The sequence below is a fragment of the Stenella coeruleoalba genome (assembly GCF_951394435.1).
Source record: "Stenella coeruleoalba genome assembly, chromosome: 2".
Taxonomy (NCBI): Eukaryota; Metazoa; Chordata; class Mammalia; order Artiodactyla; family Delphinidae; genus Stenella; species Stenella coeruleoalba.
The window spans coordinates 75,472,962-75,494,837 of NC_137147.1; the positions used below are offsets into that span (position 1 = coordinate 75,472,962).

The 21,876-nt window shown below is 47.3% G+C and overlaps 2 protein-coding genes across 2 annotated transcripts; one reads left to right on the forward strand and one right to left on the reverse strand.

Moving 5' to 3' along the window:
- Window positions 1-9,947: 9,947 nt before the first annotated feature.
- On the reverse strand, window positions 9,948-10,421 carry LOC307181876 (ribonuclease 7-like; the record flags this gene model as incomplete). The annotated part of the gene is made up of 1 exon (XM_079912771.1): window positions 9,948-10,421. The coding sequence occupies one exon, from the start codon at window positions 10,419-10,421 to the stop codon at window positions 9,948-9,950; it is 474 nt and encodes a 157-aa protein (XP_079768897.1).
- Window positions 10,422-21,337: 10,916 nt separating this feature from the next.
- RNASE13 (ribonuclease A family member 13 (inactive)) lies at window positions 21,338-21,799 on the forward strand (the record flags this gene model as incomplete). The annotated part of the gene is made up of 1 exon (XM_079914164.1): window positions 21,338-21,799. The coding sequence occupies one exon, from the start codon at window positions 21,338-21,340 to the stop codon at window positions 21,797-21,799; it is 462 nt and encodes a 153-aa protein (XP_079770290.1).
- Between the last annotated feature and the right edge of the window lie 77 nt (window positions 21,800-21,876).

Sequence of the window (21,876 nt, forward strand, 5' to 3'; positions counted from 1 at the left end):
CACGGGGCTGTACCACAGCTGCAGGAAGAAAGGAATACTGCTAACCACCATTTAGTGAACATGTAATATGCGCTTGGCACGGTGCTAGGTACTTGGTTACAGATATGAGCTTTCATTTAAAAAGTGCCTTCCGTGTGCCAAGGCCTTGTGCTTTATGTGTAATGCTATATGCAAAACAATATTGTGTGTTCCATGTTATTATCTCCATTTATAGAAAAGGAAACTGAAGCTTGGAGAGGCTAAGGTCACAGATGTGTTAAGTGACAGGCCCAGGATTGAAAATGAGGGAGGTCTGCCTCCAAATCTATTGTTCTCTTCCTGCCACACTGCTTCCCTGTTTACTGATAGTTACCTTATGGGCTGACAGTCACTCTGTGACTATTCTAATAGACAGGGCTCCTTTTCGTCTCCTGGACAGGTTTTGCTCTCTTCAACTTTACTTCTGTTTTTCTTTCTCTTCCCTAAGGGCTCTCCCTCAACTATTACCATCCTTCAGATCTCCTCTTGGTCCTATGAGCTTGTGCATCACCACCTGCGTGAACCTTCCTGTACAACTCTACCTCTGGTGAACCCTTCCTGAACGTAACCTCCTTCGGCATTAACTCCCGGTACCACTCATTTGGGTGCTCCATCATGTACTACCTTGTTTTGTTATTTGACTCTTAGGTGTGTATCAGGTCTTCCCAACTAGATGGTAAACTCGTGGGAAAGAAATCAGGCCCTTTCTTGCTTCTGTATCTCCATAGTGTCAGGCATATGGATAGCTCAGAGGGATACTCAGTAACTGTGTGTTGAACTGAATCGCCACTCTGGTCCTCTTAGTTTCCTCATCATTTGTAACCCAAAGAGTTTCAGCTGAATAATTTCTAAAAAGCACCCCCCCACCCGCTTCTAAGACTCTATGAGACAAGATGAAACATCAAAGTGCTAGTAGCCAGACTAGAATGTGAGGAGAGGCCCTTCAGGAAGACCCCAAAGGTAGCTCAGAAGAGGGGGAGTAGAGAATACGCAATGATCCTGTAGAGACTAGTTTTTTCAGGATAGCCTAGAGGCATATGGGTGAGGGAGCCAGAAAAGTCTGTCTGGGTTGCTGGCCCGAGGTAGTCTTTGAACTCCAAACGCCACCTCCAGTATGGCTGTCAGGCTTCCCCCTGGAGATGAGAGGTAGCTTCTTCAGGAAGAAGCGGGTTCTGGAAGAGCGGGGCTGGTGTAGGAGGGGCCGGGGCCACTACAAAGGACCAGCAGTGGCTAAGGAGAGAACGGGCTGTGCATTTTCTGATCCTCTGCTTGGGTCCTGTGTGAGATTGTCCAGAACTGATTCCTGGCCCCTCAGTAGAGGGCACTGGTGGGATCTTTTCATAGAGGTTGTGTCTGAGGACAGGTTCCACTGTGAGTAACTAGCTGGAAGCTTCGCTGCTCCGCTAGGTTAGTCCTGACAGCCTGTGAGAAGAGCTGTTGCTGACGCCTCTTTCCGCTTTCCGTAGGTGCCAAGGCTGAGACGGGCTGGGGTGCAGATACCCTGAAGTGAAATTCACCGGAGAGACAAGCTGAATGAAGGTGTAACTTTAGGTTCAGGAGGCAGGTGGCTGCTAATAGTCTTCTGTTTCTTTGAGCACAGCACAGAAGATTTTCAGCTAGCTTTCTGCCGAACAGCTCACACATCCATGAGGACCACCTAGGGCTAGGACAGCTGACCGGAAGCAGCACTTACTCCTAATGATGGATGCCCAGCCGCCCTGGCATTTGACTAGCTCTGTTGTGAAACACGGTTGCGATGCTAATTCAGAAGGGAGACTGAGACTGTGAATACTCAGCTCCTCGATTACTTTGTGAGTATGTATAAGGATATCCCCAGGAGAGAGGGAAGAGGGAAAAAAAGAGAAAAATGCAAGTAGAACGACAGTCCAGGAAACTGGGTAGAGGCAAGCTCTGGCTGGAAAAACCCAGAGGGAAACGAAAAGGACGGGCAGCCTGCAGGGCAGTGTCCTGCTCCGGAGCAGCTCAGGAGGACAGCAGGGCTCCCTTGCCCCACTTCTCTGAATGTCCTCCTTGCTCTCCTTGCTGAGACCTGTGGTCTTGGCAATGAGTCAACAGCCAGGCCAGAGGAGTTGGGCTGGTCTCAGATTGCCAGAAGCTTTCACAGGGAATCTCTCCAAGGAGTCTCCTCCAAGAGGTGTCCCTGACTCTGAAGGCCCATGGCCATGAGATGTCCTGGATCCTGGTTTCTAAACTCCGAGGCTCAGAGCACGATCACAGGAAATCTGGTTGCTGCACTCCTACTGGGAAGCCTCCTTCCATACCCAGTGGCTGACCCTCTCTCCTACCAGGTCCATTTTACTTTACTGTGTAGCTCTTTGGGGCCTGCTCAGGGAGACCAGTGCCACCATGATCTTGCTTCAGTGAGTGGAATGCCTCCCTTAGTTCCTGACTATAGGATCTGTCCTCAAGAAGGAGAGGATGTAGTCTTCAGTCCAGCCAGAGTGGAGGCATGTGGCTCCCCTCACATGTGTCTTGTTGCCTTTGACTTATTTCAAGCCTGTGTTCAGTGTCTGGACCTCCCAGGGACGATGAGGACAATGATAAAAGCAGAGCAAACACTTGCTGAGGGGTTTCTAGGTCCCAGTCACTGTTGTAAGTGCTCGATGTCTATTTTCTCATTTTTTAGCATATGAGGAACCTTCCTATTGCCCTGGCTCCATGGCTACCTTATCTTCCTCATTCAGTTCCTAAAGAGAAATACTGATCAGAGGCATAGCCCATAGCGAGCAAGTTAAGGAAAACCTCATTAAGGCCAGTACACTCCTATCCTAGGTTGAACGCAGATATGCACAAGGTACACACGAAGCCACAAGATAAATGTCTTCTATCCCAATTTTACCAAAACTATTTTTTGGGGGAAAGGAAGTAATTTAAAACATTGTTTTTATATAAAATAAGACTTTGATGGAGTATATTGAAAAATTCAAACCAACTACTTTAAAAAAATAATTTTAAATGGTTCTGATTTGAAATAATTTCAAATTTATATATGTTTCAGAAATAGTACACAGAGCTCCCCTATCTACTTCACCCAAATTCCCTAATTATTAACATTTCTGAACTATATGAGACTAAGTTACAGACAAAATGCTCCATTACCCCTTTATACAGAAATGAGTATTTCTTAATTACAAGTAGTCTTGCCTACATAGCTACAGTACAGTCATCAAAACCAGGAGATTAATGTTGATCCATTATTACCACAAATGATGTTTGAAGATAACATATAAAACATCTTTGGGGGAATTCCCTGGTGGTACAGTTGTTAGGACTCGGCACTCTCCCTACCGAGGGCCCGGGTTTGATCCCTGGCTGGGGAACTAAAAATCCCACAAGCCTCGCAGTATGTGGGGGAAAAAAATCTGTGCATTTGGTTATTTTATAAATATTAGTTAAGCAAAAGAAAGAGGCTTCAGAGAAAGCTCATTCCTGCTGGGCATGACTTTAGGTGCTTAATTCCCCTCGGCCATTACTAGCACTTCAGGGAAAAGTCTGAGAAACATTGCTCTGTGGGCTCTAGTTGACCATGAAAACCCAGTCCTGGATGTGCCAACTTTGAGGGTAAAGAATGTTGATCCTACCTAGAAAAATGGTACAGACGAACCGGTTTGCAGGGCAGAAATAGAGACACAGATGTAGAGAACAAACGTATGGACACCAAGCGGGAAAAGTGGCCGGGGGTTGGTGGTGGTGGTGTGATGAATTGGGAGTTTGGGATTGACATATATACACTAACATGTATTAAATGGATAACTAATAAGAACCTGCTGTATAAAAAATTAATAAAATAAAATTCAAAAAAAAAAAAAGAATGATGATACTTACCAAAGATAAAATATTTTGGATGTTTCAGGCCCATCTGGAGGTCCACCAAATGGGATCTCTGCAATGTTTTCACCCTGGCCCCAAATAGCAGATGGGAAGTGAAGACTTTTGTTCTTGCTGCATGCCCTTATTTATGTCTCCAACAGCCAATGGCATCGTCCGGGGACATGCTTGACTAGTTTACCATCAAGTTCTTGGGTGCTACTTTTTTTTCCATCTCACTGATACAATGTGAGCATTCAGGTGAAGGGGATGTGGTCCACAAGTGAGAGGCAGAAATGTAAACACCTCAGGATCATGGGCACTGAACACTCTTTCTTGAATGAACATGCTTTTGTCTCAATCTGGGAACCTGCCCATTTGCTGATTGATTTGCCAGTCCAGGTATAATGAGTTTGACCTTGGAAGATGTCTGAGATCCATTTGGGACCATTAACTAGAATGACACTTTGGGAACATCACTGGACTGGTTCAAGAAACCTGAATTCTCACTTAAACTAATCATGTGATCTTGGGTCCCCTCGGTCTTATTTTTCTCATTTGCAAAATGCGGAGGGGAGGACCAGATGATCTCTGAGGTCACTGGATACAATCTCTTAAGACCTGATTTTATGAATATCTACTGAAAGAGCCTAAAGCTATGCAGATGTGAAGTTCTGTCTTGTGCTAAATGCCATGGCCCAAGCAGGAATTTGTATTGATTCTCACTAGGTCAGTTTGTTTGTTTGTTTATAATGGAAATATAGTTGATTTATAATGTTGTGTTGATTTACAATGTTGTGTTAATTTCAGGTGTACAGTTTATGTTTTAAGTGTGTAACTTCAACTAAGTTTCTATGTGAAGAAAGTAACAAGTGTGATGTTTTCCCACTGTAACCAATCTATTGGAAAGCAGTGGACCACCATTGGTGGTAGTCTTGTGTAATGGAAGACAAACTAGGAAATGGAGCTGAATCAGAGGGTGGGAAAAATACAAGTGATCTTCCACAGGGAGGTGAAGGGACAGTAAGCTTACCTAAGGACTAGTTTAAATGACTCAGGAGGGGAAGTTGGAAATGTCACTAGAGCTTTCTCTCCATCAGCTGCTGTGACAGTTGAACCCTTTGGAGAGGAGCTGGTAAGGAGGACACCCTCAAAAGTTAGTGGCCCTAAATCCTCTGCCTTCTTTCCATATCTGTGGATTCATGGAAGGAAGAGATGAGAAAAACCCCCTTAAGTAGTCTTAATACAAATACTCAGTAGCCTTTGTTTCCCCCTCTAATTGAAAGCATTGCCCCTACCCACCCCACTCCAAATTACCTTACCTAGAGAAATTAATACATATTGTCCTTTTTGGCTGACCTTGAACCCTACCTTATATACTCTTGGCTGGGAAGTTCTTTTTGGCAAGAGGAGGCTGAGGAGGAGTTTGGCCTCCTTAGTTTAGGTCCTTCGTTCTTCTGTCATGGAAGTCAGGCCTGCTCCATCCATCACAGGTTTGGCTTCTCAACGTTTGACATCACAGTAATAAATATAAATGATTACATCTCTCAAACTTTTCCTACACACCAGCCACTGTACTAAGCCCTTTATATATGTTGTCACATTAATCTGCATAATACTCTATGAAGTAGGTGACCTTTGCATAGATGAGGAAATTCCAATCTCTCTAAATCAAGAGGACTTTTCATCATGGTTGTATTTCCATTATGGGTAGACATCTTTCCTTATCTCACCTCTTGTGAACTTCCTACAAGACCTCACTAGCAATGTTTTCTCATGCCCCCATGGCTTCATGGATGCGCCCAAGCTTACTGGCTTTGGAGTCCTGCACAGGAACACATCCTGGTAAGAGCTCTGACTGCTCTTTCTATCTCTCCATGGTAGAATGCGGGGGTGGGGGTGGGCGGGTGGTGTAGGAGGAGGACTTTAAAATGAGGATCTGGAGTCTTCGAAGCCCTTTTGGAGGCCCAGTTGTGCAGGAGCGTAGGAGGAATGTGGTGAAATGGGCCAGGATTCTCACAGAGAAGTCTCCCTGGACGCTGTTGCTGCGTTGGTCTGTTTTCTGCTGCTGTAGTTCTAAGGTCATCCCCTAGGGCCAGAGACACTATGAAGAGGGCTGTCTGAATCAATGTGAGCAAAAGGGTTCCAGACTCAAGGGCACTTCCTCTTCCTACACGTTGCCCTTGAGATCAGGACCCTTCTCTCTCTGTTGACTCAGCTGGTCCTCTTCATAGTGTCTATGGGTCATTTTCTTCAGAGTCTGGAGACTTTGGGGAACTCGGGTCATGTAGAAAGGTATCCTACCTAGGCTATCTCAGATAATCTCACTCCTAGAAAGCTAGTCCACACTAGCTCCAGTTCTTGGGTTACATTCTGTACAGGACTCTGTTTCTGCTCCTTAGATCCAGGTCGAAACAATTCTCTTTAGAGCCATCTACACAAGGCTGGGCAATACTCCCCTAGACACCCTCCTCCCCCACTCCAAGCTCCCACCCCCAGCAACAGAAATCTCATAACTAATCAGTCTCCTTTTCCCATTTTTCAGCCTTTAAGTAGGAATGTATCAAGACGCAGCCTTGGTAACTGGCGCAAACCTGTTACTCGTTTTGAACCTCAGCTTCAGCCTTTGAAAGGCCGAATAGCCAAATGCTGATTTCAACATAATTCCTGGCATCCCTGAACTTGGCTGTGATCAGGATCATGTGAAGGAATGGGTGACTGTCAAATCTAATCTGTTAAAGCATCTGTATGAAAACAAGGCAGGTCATTTGGGTTCATTGTTAATATCTGAATAATAATCTCTTTCAGATATTGGTGAGTACTCTGAATGTGACTGGAAGTGAAATTCTCCTTATGAACTTTAAAAATGTTGAAATCCTATCAGTCAGGGGAAATATAAATGCATATTTATTATTTTAAGAAAAATGTTGTAATAATTAATGGTTGTAAAAGCTTATATTACATATAAATTTTATGAAGAATTTTCACATAGTTAAATAGGAAAATTAGTAGACAGTTATACAACTAATAGAAGAACATGGATTAGCTGCATAACTTTAGGAAAAAAACCTTATATACTTTTTGAACCAAAAATATTTACAACAATTTAATAATTAGCACAACTACTATTTAATTTAACAAATAGTACAAAGCAGAACAATAGAAATTAGATTAGATCATGAGTCCATGATTTCATTATATTATAATCTTTGTGAATTGATATATTAGCATTTCTCATGTTAAACAAACTAATCCTTAAAAACTGTACTTTTTTAGGAAGATTTTTAAATTGAGGTATAATTTGCTTACAGTAAAGTACACAAATCTTAAGTGTACAGCTCAATGAGTTTTCACAAAGTAAACATATCTAGAGCAAGAATAGAACATCTCCAGCTTACCTCCTACACCTTGCCAGTTAGCGCTTCCCAAGGTTACCCCTATTCTGACCGCTATCACCACACCATAGATTGCTTTAGAATTATGTTTAATGTTAAGTTATTTAATACTATTTAGATCATGAGTATTTCAAGAAAAAGCCATATTTGGAAATTCTTCTTATTTCGAGAGGATACATTAAAAGCATAATTTTAGGGCTTCCCTGGTGGCGCAGTGGTTGAGAGTCCGCCTGCCGATGCAGGGGACACGGGTTCGTGCCCCGGTCCGGGAGGATCCCACATGCCGCGGAGCGGCTAGGCCCGTGAACCATGGCCACTGAGCCTGCGTGTCCAGAGCCTGTGCTCCGCAACGGGAGAGGCCACAAGAGTGAGAGGCCCGTGTACCGCAAAAAAAAAAAAAAAGCATAATTTTAGCCACTTAAAAAGTTTGTGAGGAGGATGTCTCCAAAACCATAACACCCATAAGAAATATCATCAATAAAGAATTAAAAAAAGAGTTGTGAAGAAAGAATAAAGTGAAAAGAAAAATCAGCTACCCCTAAGAGACTTGGTTTTCTATGCACCTCAGTTGAAAATCATGTATTTAGAATGATAAATGCCCAGTACAGTGACCACAGGATATATAGATTTTACATTCAGTCATTTGGCATTTGACTATAAAGTATATTTATTGTCCCTCTACTTTCAAGACTCATCAACGTATTGGCCCCTCACTCTGCTTGAATTGAATTGTTCAATGCTCTGCTCCCCTTTCTTTTCATCATCCCTTCCCTACCTTCTCTCCTCACCATCTCAAACCACCCAGCCCACCTAGCAGGACTCTGCCTGCAGACTTATTCTCCAGCCTACTCATAAACATCATTCTAGCAGAAGAAAGACCTCAAGGAGAATTGAATGGGGTATTTGCCAAAGGGGTATCTGCGTGTTTGCCAAAGGTGAATATGACTGGACAGGGCTATTGCTACTGTTACCTACAGCTAACTATCATTACTGAATGCTTATCAGTGCCTGGGCTTGACTAAGGCCTCATAAATGTCATTTCTAAATCTTCCTGAAATCCTGTTGGGTAGGTAGTATTACTCCCATACATGGAAACATAGTTGCAAAGAGGTGCAGTTTTCTTGAGGTCATGTAGCCACAAAGGACTGAGCCAAGATTTACACCCAATGGTATCTGGCTCCAAAGCTTACTCTGACTCTGGTAAGGCATAAGGGAGCGCTGGAGTGTGGGAGAGGGATAGGTAGAGAGTAGACTCCACAGCTGGGAAGGGAAGGTCTAACAAGGTAGTATTTGGGTGCTCAAGTAGGGTGGGCGTGGGGCGGGCATGGGGCTTAGTGCAGTTTGTCTGGGACTGAGATTAAGGAAGAGAGAAAGGGCTGGAGATGGTCAAGGCTGCAGGCAATGCTGGGTGTGGGCTAGGAGTGGGAAGCTATCAGGACCGAGTCTACATAAAGCCATAGCTTCTCCAGTTCTGCTCACCAGGAAGGGAGAAGTGGTGTCTGCAGCCGGGGTTTGGAGGGGTGGGGGGGAGGACGGGGAGATGGCATTTCCACATCTCAACCCCTCTGGCCTGGGCGGATTGCCAGAGCAGAGAGCCAGGGAAGCACCAAGGCAGGAGAGATCATTTATCGGGAGGAAGGAAGCTCTGGTAGCTCCCACCAGCTTGTTTGTGACAAGCGGGCACTGGGCCACGAAGTCCCTTGAGGTCAAGGGAAATGTGATCCCGGAGCAGGGGGATGAAGTTGGGACACTCCCCTGACACTGTGCCTTCAGGGCTATAGGCAATCAAGCTAGAGCCAGGCCCAGGGCCCCGGAAGAAAGAGCAGTGGACTAGAGAAGGGGGACGGCAGAGAGGTGGGGTGGGGCAGAGAGAGAGAGAGAATTAGGATCCTTGGAGCAGCTCATAAACAGTCCCTTGGCTAGAGCGGTAATGACCTTTACTGCAGCCAACATGGGGCAACTGGCTCTTCAGAGCTCTCGGGACATTGTTTCACGGGGGAGATCTTACCTGGTTCCCCTGTGGTCCCTGCAGAGGACTCTCCTTTTCCACCCAGCGGTAAAGTAGAAAGTGCGCTTTCTTCTTTAAAGTCCAGCTGCTGCTACTAACCAAGCTGACAAGCTCTTTAATTAACAACTCTTTCTGCAATCTCAACGTCCTCATCCCTAAAGAAGATGAGTAATCCTAGTCATGTCTATCTCACAAGGGAGTCACGTGGACACACTGTGAAAAGCGTGAAATGCTATGTAAATATGAAGTGGTGCTGCTTTGTCTTCTTCCCTTCAGGCCACCTCCCTGCCCACAAGCCACGTCACTGCCAATCAGAGCTGGGGAAGAGGCCTAATTTAGGAATAGGAGTGGCTCTCGCCATCAATCCCCTACACTCCTTTTCCATTTCTTTCCTCCTCTCGTCATGCTGCCGTGAGAAGATGGGGTAGGGGAAAGATGTAGGAGGCACAGACCAAGGAACCCACACCCCTAAGCTAATGAAAAAACAGCAATGAAAAGTTGAGAGATCGCCATCTCTTCTGGAGTTTAGCCTACTCATGTATCACCTCAACTCCCCACAGTCCCACCCTCTCAGAGGAGCCTGAGCTAGGAAGGGCCCCAAGAGATGTCAGAAGAGAACCTTCTGGGCTGACGAGGAGTGGTCCAGAGGCCTGCAGAGGGATTTAAGGAGTGGCCCAAGCACGCGGCTGGCTGGAAACCTAAAGGACATCGTCCAGGTGGACAGGAACCAGCTTGAATTTGCTAGAGTCCCCTTCCTGGGGAGGGTCACAGGCCACGATGTAAGTAGCATTCAGTCGCTTCTCCTTGTACCTGCAGTCTGGGTACCTCCCTGAGGTGAGGTTACACATGGTCAGGGTTACAGGCTTCTGGCTCCGGTGGCAGTTTTTACGGCCTCTCTTGCAGGTTATGTTGGGCGTCTGACAAGTGGCGGCCACACCGGAGAAGGATTCATGCACGAAGGTGTTGAGGTCTTTGCAGCGATTGGAGTACTTGTTGATGTTTTGCATTGTCGTGTTGCATCTCTGAGGCCTGGGCTGCACGTGCTGAGTTTCAAACCACCGAGCTGAGGTCATGTTTCTGGGCTTGGCACCGACTGGGTCGTCGGCCATCCACAGGCCCAGCAGCAGCAGGAACAGCAGCAGAGGGCAGAATCCTGCTCTGGCTGGTACCATCTCTCTTAGGGGGAACAGTCAGAAGGGAGGGCTGGGGTCTCTGCGCACAGAGGAGGTGGAAATTAGCCTTGCTAAACCTGCTCCTTCTAGCTAATCACCATCTCCCTCCCCTGCTGTCTCCTTCCTCCCTCACCCTGTGTCTTTCCTCTCCCTTCCCCTCCCTGTGCCCCAAACCACTAAGACCCCACCCCCTAACCCTAGGGCTCCATCCCCCTCACCCTGAATCCCTATCCTCCCTCATTCTGTCCCTCATGCCTCCCACTCCTTGCTCTATCTCCTCTCCCTCATGTCCATCCCTCTGTGTCCCCATGTCCCTATGTCCTTATTCCTTTCTCTGTGTCTCACGCCCTCCATGACCCCATCCCCATCTCCTCCATAGCCCCATTTTGTGCCTCCAACCCTCAGCATCTCTCTCCTCTCTCCTCTCTCCCCTGTGTGTATACTCACCCCCTCCACATTGAGTCCCTCCTTTGTCCACCTTGTCACTCACCTGAGTATACTGTTCTCTGGCCAGAACCCATCCCTTCCCTGTCCTCTCTCCTCACTCACGTCCCGCCACAGGCCTTACCTCCTCCCCAAATCCTCGTGTTGTGGCTTCTGCTCACCGGGACGCACCTGCCTTCCGCTGGGCCTCAGATCTCTGAGGGCCTCTTCTCACCACCGAACTCCTTAAGAGCTGGCCTGGCTTGTGGTGCTTCTGTTTGGGGGCAGGCTGGGGAGTAGCCGTGGATCAGGAAATGAATCAGGTTCATGCCTCTTCACTTACGTGTCCCACGTAAGTGGATATCTGTGGAGCTGGTACATCTGCCTAAACATCTTCAGCAGTGAGGATGCCTGAAGCCTGAATCCTCACACTCAAAGGCTAGACCTGGTCCCTAGCCACATGGTTCTAATGACTAGCAATGCACCTGACTCAGGTGTCAACCCCGAATGAGAGCTGTCATTTATCATCTCCTATATACACCTCTGGTTCTGATTCTGGGAAGAGCCAATCACTGTGGTGGTAAGGATTGCTTTTTCTGATCCGAGATAAAGATGGAATAGCCTAGAAAGTTACTTCCTGTCATCAGGACTACTGCTGAGCTTTTGGAGGAGATGGAGGAGACAGGGAAGTGGACCAATCACCAGAGTCACAAGGCGCAGCACAATCCCACCTCAGCTATTCTACAATGATTCATCCCTCTGGGTCCCTCCCATTCCAGGGTCAAGCAAGGTCATCCGGCTTTACCTGGAGATGGCGCCCAACACCTGTCACCCTTCACTCTTTCCCTTACTACTTTATTAAAATTTGCAACGCTTAGTGTCCTAATTTGAAAATGCTCTTGGTGGTGGTGTGCTGTACAGCCAGCCTAGACCTTCCTCTACTGTGTATTCCCCGTTCCTTGTGGCAGTTACAGTTGTGTGGAGAGCTTGGGTCCGTGCTGCTCCGGCGGCTCCAGTGAGCTTGGCATGGGAGACTCAGAAGAACTGAGACACTGAGGAAGAGAAGCATCACTATCTGTGGATGGGAAGGCCTGGAAAACTGAGATGAACAGTGTTCTTGTTTTCAGGTTTCACCTGTAAGTAGTAGGTGGTCTCAGAATAGTGGTTTCAGGTTCATTCACGTAGTCAATATTTATTGAGCATCTACTATGGGCCAAGGTGCTTGGGATATATCAGTGAATAAAAGATACAAAAATCCCTACCTTTGGAATCCTTACATTTCATTGGAGGAAAGGCAGTAAAAAATACACCATTGCTAAGGAAAAAAGAACAAATGGAGATTGGTAGGCAGTGATTTTTATTTTTATTTATTTTTCATTGGAGTATAGTTGCTTTATGGTATTGTGTTCGTTTCTACTGTACAGCAAAGTGAACCAGCTATACTTATACATATAACCCCTCTTTTTTGGATTTCCTTCCCATTTAGGTCACCACAGAGCAGTGAGTAGAGTTCCCTGTGCTATACAGTCGGTTCTCATTAGTCATCTATGTTATACATAGTAGGGTATATATGTCAATCCCAGTCTCCAATTCATCCCACCCCTCCCTTCCTCCCTTGGTATCCATACATTTGTTCTCTACATCTGTGTCTCTATTTCTGCTTTGCAGATAGGTTCATCTATATCATTTTTCTAGATTCCACATATATGCATTCATATACAATATTTGTTTTTCTCTTTCTGACTTACTTCATTCTGTATGACAGTCTCTAGATCCATCCATGTCTTTGCAAGTGGCACAATTTTGTTCCTTTTTATGGCTGGGTAATATTCTATTGTACACGTGTACCACATCATCTTTATCCATTCCTCTGTTGATGGACATTTAGGTTGCTTCCATGTCCTGGCTATTGTAAATAGTGCTGCAATGAACATTAGGGTGCATGTATCTTTTTGAATTATGGTTTTCTCCGGGTATATGCCCAGGAGTGGGATTGTTGGATCATACGGTAATTCTATTTTTAGTTTTTTAAGGAACCTCCATACTGTTCTCCATGGTGGCTATATCAATTTACATTCCCACCAACAGCGTAAGAGGGTTCCCTTTTCTCCACACCTTCTCCAGAATTTACTGTTTGTGATTTTTTGATGATGGCCATTCTGACCAGTGTGAGGTGATACCTCATTGTAGTTTTGATTTGCATCTCTCTAATAATTAGTGATGTTGAGCATCTTTTCATGTGTTTGTTGGCCATCTGTATGTCTTCTTTGGAGAAATGTCTATTTAGGTCTTCCTCCCAGTTTTTGATTGGGTTGTTTGTTATTTTGATATTGAGCTGCATGAGCTGTTTGTATATTTTGGAGATTAGTCCCTTGTCAGTTGCTTCATTTGCAAATATTTTCTCCCATTCTGAGGATTTTTTCATCTTGTTTATGGTTTCCTTTGCTGTGCAAAAGCTTTTAAGTTTCATTAGGCCCCATTTGTTTATTTTTGTTTTTATTTTCATTACTCTAGGAGGTGGTAAAAAAGATCTTGCTGCGATTGATGTCAAAGAGTGTTCAGGCAGTGATTTTTAAATAGGGTCATTAAAGTAGGTGACTCTGGGACAAAGATTTCAAGGTGAGAGTGAACTTACGCTTGTCTGGGGAAGAATGCTCCAAGCATAGAGGACAGCACTGTAAAGGCCCTAAAGCAGATGGATGCCTGGGGAGTTGGAGGGACAGTAAGGAGTCCAGTGTGGCTGGAGCGGATGAGTGATGGGGTCGGAGAGGGACCAGAGGCCAGATCATGGGAAGCCTCAGAGACCATTAGGAGTTTTGCCGTGCACACAGTGGGGAGCCCTAGGAGGGTTCTAAGCAGAGGAATAAAGGGAGTTCCCTGGTGGTCTAGTGGTTAAGATTCCCGGTTTTCACTGCCATGGCCCAGGTTCAATCCCTGGTTGGGGAACTGGGATCCTGCAAGATCCCACAAGCCATGCGGCATGGCCCCCCCCCCCAAAAAAAAAGAGGAGGAGTAAAAGCTTTATCTGTTTAAAAATACCCTGGCTGTGGGACTTCCCTGGTGGCGCAGTGGTTGAGAGTCCGCCTGCCAATGCAGGGGACATGGGTTTGAGCCCTGGTCTGGGAAGATCCCACATGCCGCAGAGCAACTAAGCCCGTGAACCACAACTACTGAGTCTGCGCTCTACAGCCCACGAGCCACAACTACTGAGCCCACGTGCCACAACTACTGAAGCCCGCACGCCTAGAGCCCGCTCTCCCCAACTAGAGAAAGCCCACGCGCAGCCACGAAGACCCAACGCAGCCAAAAAAAAAAAAAAAAAAAAATCTCCTGGCTGTTGCATGGATGTGACTGCAGAGAGGCCCACGCAAACCATATGGGTCATACAGTTTGTGTTCCTGTCCAGAAGTTAGGATTTTGAGTCAGGAAGATGCGTGTTTGTTTTGAGGTCAGGGGACATCATTTTAGCAGATAGAGAGCATAGCTGTGGGTCAGGATGAAGTATCTTTGGAATAAAAAATGGTGTTGGAGGGAGAAGCACCACTAGGTGGCAACAGAGAAGCAGGAGCCAGTGCACACAGGCCTCTTGCTCCTCTGGTTCCCGCTCTGTGAGGCCTTGGCTCGGGAGCGCATTCACTGCTTTGTTCAGGTGCCTGAATCTTTGTAGTTGGAACTTCTGGGTAGAGAATTATGCCTCTGCTGCTGTAGAAATGCAAATGTTTGGAGATAAAATCCATGGTTTAAAGCAGACTGTGGACAGAATGTGGATCAGGCCAGCCCTGGACTGGAGGCTGGGGTGAGAGGAGTGGGTGGGAGGCCAGGACCTCATTTGGATTCCTCGCCTGCCCGGACTCCTCCTCACTTCTCATTATTCTAGGGTGAGATGTTTCCAAATCATGGCTTGAACTGCCCTCTGCTCTTGTATTTTCCTGTCATTATAATTATCCCAGTTTGCCCTTTAACTTCATCATGCGGGGTTCTCCAGAAGGCTTCCTTAGTGCTCTGTGAAAGTCAACACAGCCATGCTGTCCCAGTTCAAAGGGAAGAGGGAGTAAAGGGTTAGGTTTGCGTGTGAAAACTGAAAAGTCGAACCTACTCTTTGCACAGTTCAAGCTGAAACCCTTATTTCACCTCCATTATTTGGATAAGGCAGGTGATTTTGTTTATTTTTTCGCTGAAACTAGCCAGCTTCCAAGATCCACTTCACTTTGCACTCGGTAGGATAATTTTGCCATGTTTCCTTCGCTACATTCATAGGGCGAGAGGAAAGGATGGAGGAAGGGGAACAGGGTTAGGGAGAACAAAAGGAGTCAGGCATCAGGCCAAGGACTGGGCAGGGAGTCTGCCAGAAGAGAGAAGAGAAAAATTAAAGAAGGGAGAGCAGAAGACAAAATGGTGGGAGACAGGCTTCCCTGGTGGCGCAGCGGTTGCCGATGCAGGGGACACGGGTTCGTGCCCCGGTCCGGGAAGTTTCCACATGCCGCGGAGTGGCTGGGCCCGTGAGCCATGGCCGCTGGGCCTGTGCGTCCGGAGCCTGTGCTCCGCAACAGGAGAGGCCACAACAGTGAGAGGCCCGCGTACCGCAAAAAAAAAAAAAAAAAAAAAAAATGGTGGGAGAGAAGATGGGAGGGAAGAAAGCCCCTCACATAGCAGCCTCTATCCAGGGATGTGAGGTAGCTCCCCAGCCTCCTTCTCCTTCTAGCGGCATAGTCACTGCTCTTGGCCTAACCTCTCCCCAGGCTGCTGCTGCTGCTGCTGTGTGTGTGTGTGTGTGTGTGTGTGTGTGTGTGTGTGTGTGTTTAAAGTTGTTCGGGTGGGTGTTGTGAAAATGCCAATAGTGCCAGGTGGACCTCTGCCTGTCTTCCCCACAGGACCACAGCTGCTACTTCCTCTAGCCTGCATTGGGAGGGGGTGAGGGGGGCTGGAAGAGACGAGGGCCAAGCCTGGATTGGTGCCCACCCTTCAGAGCCCAGCCTCTCTCTCTTCCGGAGTTCCACACAGCCTCTGGATACCGATGGAAAGCCCGTGAGAGTTTCCCTCCAAGCAGGAGCAGATCCAAGTTCTGTTATCCTGATTGTGTTGCTCCCAGGATAAATAAAGGTAGTGGACTCATTTTTGTAGACGGGGAAAGTGAAAAAAACAGCAAGTTGGGGTCAGATGTGGGATTCACTTTGGGTCTTTGAATTCTCATGACCTTTCCTGGAACAGCTGTGGATCTGGAGGAAGCAGCAGGGACAGAAAGCTGGAATCTTTGGCTCCCAGACCAATGCCTTTAGACAAGCCAGGATGTAGCAGTGGGGGACCTGGTCTGGGGTTGAGAGGCCTTACCAGGTCACTCTGTCTCATAAGCCATTGCCAGTTCCTCATTTATCTCTAGAATAAAATATAAATTCCTTAGCCTGATATTCAAGGTCTGCCGTAATCTGGCAAACCCGTCTTTCTAACTTTATCTCTGACTTTTCTCCCACTGATTGCCTCAACCCCAGCCAGGCTGGTTTTCTCTCTTTCCTCAAACATACCTTTCATAATTCTCTTTATCTCCACTTAACTCAACTGTTCCTTGAGATGTATCCCGAGGTCCCAGGTGACTCCCTCTCTCCCCAGAAAACTTTCTCTGACCCTCCTAATTCAGAGGGATCTCTCTCACCTCTAAATTCCTACAACATTTACTGTCTTCAAGATGTATAATTTTCTGCCTTGAATCATTGGTTATTTCTTCATATATATGTATTGCTTTCCTCCCGTTTAGACTGTCAATTCCCAGAAGACAAGGACTATCTGTTATACTACTTCTGTACCTCCCACAGGATGTAGCATAGTGCCTTGCATATAAGGGACCCTAAATGATTCAAATTCTACGTTAGAAGGCATTCATTCTGCCCTTGAATGATCCCAGTCCCAGTTGAGGAACTAACAAGGCACCTCCTGAAATTTAACCCTGGGGTGGAGGTGAACCTATGACAAGAAGGTTGAAATGGCTGAAGCAATCCTTTGGGTTCAAGGACAACCCAGGACACAGTTTGCTATTTGAACAATATGAGTTGGACAGGGCAAAAGTGATGCCACTGAGATTGTAGTGAGCTCACTTGGGGCAAAATCTTGGGGCACCCCCTCAATCATAGGGAATCATCCCTGCACTTGTCACTCTAGCCAGTGGTTCTAGAAATCCTACCATTGGGGAGGGGAGGAGGGAAAGAGTGTGTAGATGGCTATACGCAGAAAGTCACTTCTACGGGAAAAATAACAAAAAGTTGTTTCAGTGATGAACTATCAATAATCCTTTTGCTGGTAGAAGAACCAGCACCATCACAAGCAAAGTCTAACAAAAATACTTCTAAGTCTTGGATATTTACCAATTCTTTTCAATATATAAAGTATAAATAAGTCTGCTTTTGCTAGGAAATCTGATTCTCTCATTAGACCAGAATTTCTCAACCTCAGCACAATCGACATTTTTGTCTGGATACTTCTTTGCTGCGGGAGCCGTCTTGTGCAATGTAGGATGTTTAGCAGCATCTCTGGCCTCTACCCACTAGATGCCAGTAGCACCTCCCAGTTGTGACAACCAAAAAAAAACGTCTCCAGACGTGATCCAATTGCTCCCCGTTGAGAACCACTGAATTAGACATATGACCTCAAGCAAGCTACCATCCCTCTCTAAAACTTAGTTTCTTCATCTCTAGGATGATTCTTGCATATGTAAAGTCCAGTATAATGGGGTAACAGTTCCACAAATCTCAGCCTTTGTCAGAATGGATGAAGCAATCCTATGGATCAGCTCCTCTGGGATAGGATTTTAAAGACCAGACCAGTAGGACTGTAGGTGGGAACCTGAAGGCCATCGCACACTCAGCACTTTTCCTGGTCCCGTGCTCATGCCTTTGTAACATACGTTCATACGTGTGTTGTTCCTACTGAATTGTATTTAATCTGGACTGGAACTGTCTTATTTACCCTTCTATTTTCCCCAACATTCGTCATAGTGTTTTCAGATAGTATTCAACAATTTAAAGTATTTAAAAGTAATCAACATGGGGCATGACTAATAGAAAGCTTGGTGAAGATGAATTTAAGTCAGGTGTTAAAGAGGGCTCTAGATTGGCAGAGTGGGGATGTGGGGAGGTCACTTGGCTCATTTGGGGAATATAAGACTTTACAGGGCTTCCCTCGTGGCACAGTGGTTAAGAATCCGCCTGCCAATGCAGGGGACACGGGTTTGAGCCCTGGTCTGGGAAGATCCCACATGTCGCGGAGCAACTAAGCCCGTGAACCACAACTACTGAGCCTGTGCTCTAGAGCCCACGAGCCACAACTATTGAGCCCACGTGCCACAACTACTGAAGCCCGCACGCCTAGAGCCCGTGCTCTGCAATAAAAGAAGCCACTGCAATGAGAAGCCTGCACACTGCAAGGAAGGCTAGTCCACACTCGCCACAACTAGAGAAAGCCCATGCACAGCAACAAAGACCCAACGCAGCCAAAAATAAATAAATAAAATAAATTTAAAAAAAAAGAAGGCATTTGCAGATGTTAAGTGAGTTGGAGAAAAAAGTGAGTTGTTATAAGACCTAGGAGACCATATCCAGTTTTCCATTTATATATTGTTTAACGGCTAAAAGTCACCTCCATATTGACCATCTCATTTTATTCTTGCAGCCTCATGAGGTAAGGAAGGCTTCCATTTTATAGAAGAGGAAACGGAAGCTCAGGAGGTTATCTGAGATCAAGTCCTAAACTCTTTCCTCTACTATGTGCTGTTCCATGTCTGTAACACTGTGTGCAGAGGTGAGCGGTGGTGGGTGGGTAGGAATGAAGAAAGAAGAAGACCAAGAGGCATGAAAAGCCCGTTTCTCTTCCAAGGGAAGCTGCAGCCTTGAGCAAATAAGGAAGAGGTGGCACACTCTGAGTCTGGGGCCACAAAGTGCTAGCAGCTTCCTCACACCAAAGACTTGAGTCAGCCGGGCTCTGGCAACACCCTGCATGGATTCCCACTGGGTGTTGGCTGATACACCAGCCTGAAGGACACAGATGAGCCACCTGCCTGTGTGGGCTTTATCCTCACTTACTTGGCTGTGCACACTTCCCTGGGGAGGTGCTCCGAGCAGACGCTTCTTAAACAGGACGTCCGGGCTGATCGTCACATGAGCTGGCCCAGCGGAACTGACGGGGGTGAGAGCGGGAGGAGAGAGCAGCATGCTGGGTAGAGGAGATAACGTGAGCGGGAGGTGGGGTGGGCACCACTGGGGGAAGCAGGCAGAGATGGAGATGCAATTGGAGACATGGTGGCGGCCAGGTCATGGAGGTCTTCTGTCCTATGAGGTGTAGAGTCCTCCTGGAGTTGGAGAGTGTGTGGTGTCCAGGAGAGGGGCAAGCCTGAGCAGGGGAAGAAATAGGAATGGAAGAGACTGGTTCGGGAAAAGTTTTAGTTAAGATTGTCAGGGCTGGGACTTCGCTGGTGGTCCAGTGGTTAAGACTCCACGCTCCCAATGCAGCGGGCCTGGGTTCAATCCCTGGTCAGGGAACTAGATCCCGCAAGCCACAACTAAGAGCCGCATGCCACAACGAAGATCGCCTACGCCGCAACTAAGACCTGGAGCAGCTAAACAAATAAATAAATATTTTTAAAGAATTAATTTAAAAAATAAAAAGATCGTCAGAGCTGCGTGACTGATGGACTCATGCTCGGATTGAGTACTCACCGTGTGCCAGGCCCTGGGCTAAGAGCTCTCGATATCCATCTTAACGAATCCTAAGACTGCCACGAGGTACAGAATATTATCTTCATTAACTGATGAAGAAACTGAAGCTTATACCGGTTTAGTGAACTTAGACTGATGGCGTACAGCCTGGAAGCAGTAGAGCCAGGATGCAATTCCTGGTCTGTTTTACTCAAAAGCTTTGCTCTGAGCCACCATGCGGTACCGCCTCCAAACAGGTGGGATTAAGGAGAGGGCGGGGTCGAGGACCACTCTCAGATTTCTTGCCTAAGTAACTGAGGAAAGGGACAAGGCGGGAGGGAAAGCGAGTTGGGGAAGGATGGGTTCAGTTTTGGACTCTGCTTTGTGATGTCAGAAAGAGCAAGTTTAAGGGGGCTGTGAACGAGGAACACCCACGCGACTCTCTCACGCGCCCCCCACCCTTCCTGAACTACACACTGGCCTTGGGACACTCAGTGTTCTCTGTTTTGACTCTCTTCTCCCGCTCTCCAGGGAGAGAGTGGTAAGCTGTCCTAAGCCCACAACCTGGACAACAGGTGCGTGGAGGCAAGGCTGAGACGCCTGTGGGCATCAAGGACTGTGGCTGGCAGGCTCTGGGGAGCCAGCTCTTTGGTTCTGATGAAGGGGCAGGTGTTGATGAAAAAGAGTTAGGAGCCTGGCCCTTTTTTCCAACATGACAAACTACAGCAAGATCTGCTGGACACAGGCGGTCCACACCCCCTCAAGTCCAGGCTGTGTTGTCTAATCCCACCTGACAAGTTTGAGGCTTTGGGGTCGGCATGCATAGGTTTCCAGGAGTGCTGTGACTCTGAGAGGGCCTGAGGTTACAGGTGAGAGTGTCAGTGTGATCACGATTGGAGTGAAGTTGATGGTGTGGGGGGGTCCACACCGAGGTCTTTGATTCTCAGCCCAGCACTCAGGCGGGAGGCCCTTGCGTACCTGGCCTCCGGGGATCTAGTGAGGGGGATGAGAGAGCGGAAGACCCTCTGTTCTCTGAGGGTCAGGAATAAGCAGCACTTTGTTCCTCAGGAACATGACGGTGCTTTCCTTGTCGCCTTTCCACAGGATCATGGCCTGTGAACCAGAGAAGACATCAAAGGAAACCCAAGAACTTCGGGACTTCTTGCAAGGAGGCTGGAACTAAGTGTTCTGATGACACCAGAGAGGAGGAGACCAGAAAGCAATGTCTCTTTCCTCCCCCCCATCCACCCCCGTCAGCACAGGGGCTCCTCAAACCCAGGGGACACTCCTTCGTCTCAGACTGGTCTTCATCCAGAAACCTTTCTAGCCTCTTCTTACCTTTGGGCTGTCCTTGGCCTCAGGAAGGAAGAATCCCACCCCTGCCCTGCTGTCCTCCAGCTCCTGTCCTTCCACTTCAGTCAGAGAAGTGTAGCTGAGCCTGTCCCTTCTGGAATTTCTGCATTTTTACCAGAAGGATTAACTGGGCCAGGGATAAACGGGAAGCGTCTCTCACCCAAGGACCAGTTGGACCTCGTATTTCGTAAGTGTTACAGCTCCCTGACTGGGTGAGGCTGAGACCCTAAAGTAGACCAAGCTAGAGGTGGCTGACCAGATGGGTGACCTTGGGCAAATGTCTCCTCTCTCTGAGGCATGAAGACTTGGGCCGGATGATCTCTGAAGGACAGGCCGGCTTTGAGGGCATAGGGGAAGGCACATGGGGGAGACTGGGGGCACACTGGAAGCTCTGGGAAGGGGCGGAGAGCCACTCGAGACCCACCTCTGCTTCCAACCACCTTAACTCTGCCAGCAGGAAGAATGGCACCCCGTGTGGTCCAGCTCCTGTTCCTCCGGCTTGTTCTAGAGCCAGCTTTGGTCGAAAACATCCAGCTACAGCTCGCTATCAAGAACTTCCGTACCTTACGTATCGACTATCCCAAGGTTAACTACGCAAAGCGTTTCCGGGGCTACTGTAGTGGTCTGATGTCCTATGTACGGGGCAGACAACAAAGCTGGTATTGCCCAAAGATCCGTTATGTCTTACATGCCCCGTGGACAGCCATCAAGAAGTTCTGCAAGTACAGCGAGAGCTTCTGTGAGAATTACAATGAATATTGTACAGTCACCCAGGACTCCTTCCCCCTCACAATCTGCTCCCTGAGCTCCAAGCAGCCGCCCACCAGCTGCCACTACACCAGCACCCTAACCGACCAAAGGCTCTATCTGCTCTGCTCCCAAAAGTATGATGCTGAACCGATAGATATCATGGGCCTCTACTAGGGATGGGACGTGTTAAGTCTGAACTAGCCCCCCCTACTGCCGCTACAGACCAGCCTGTCCCCACTCCTGAAGTTCTG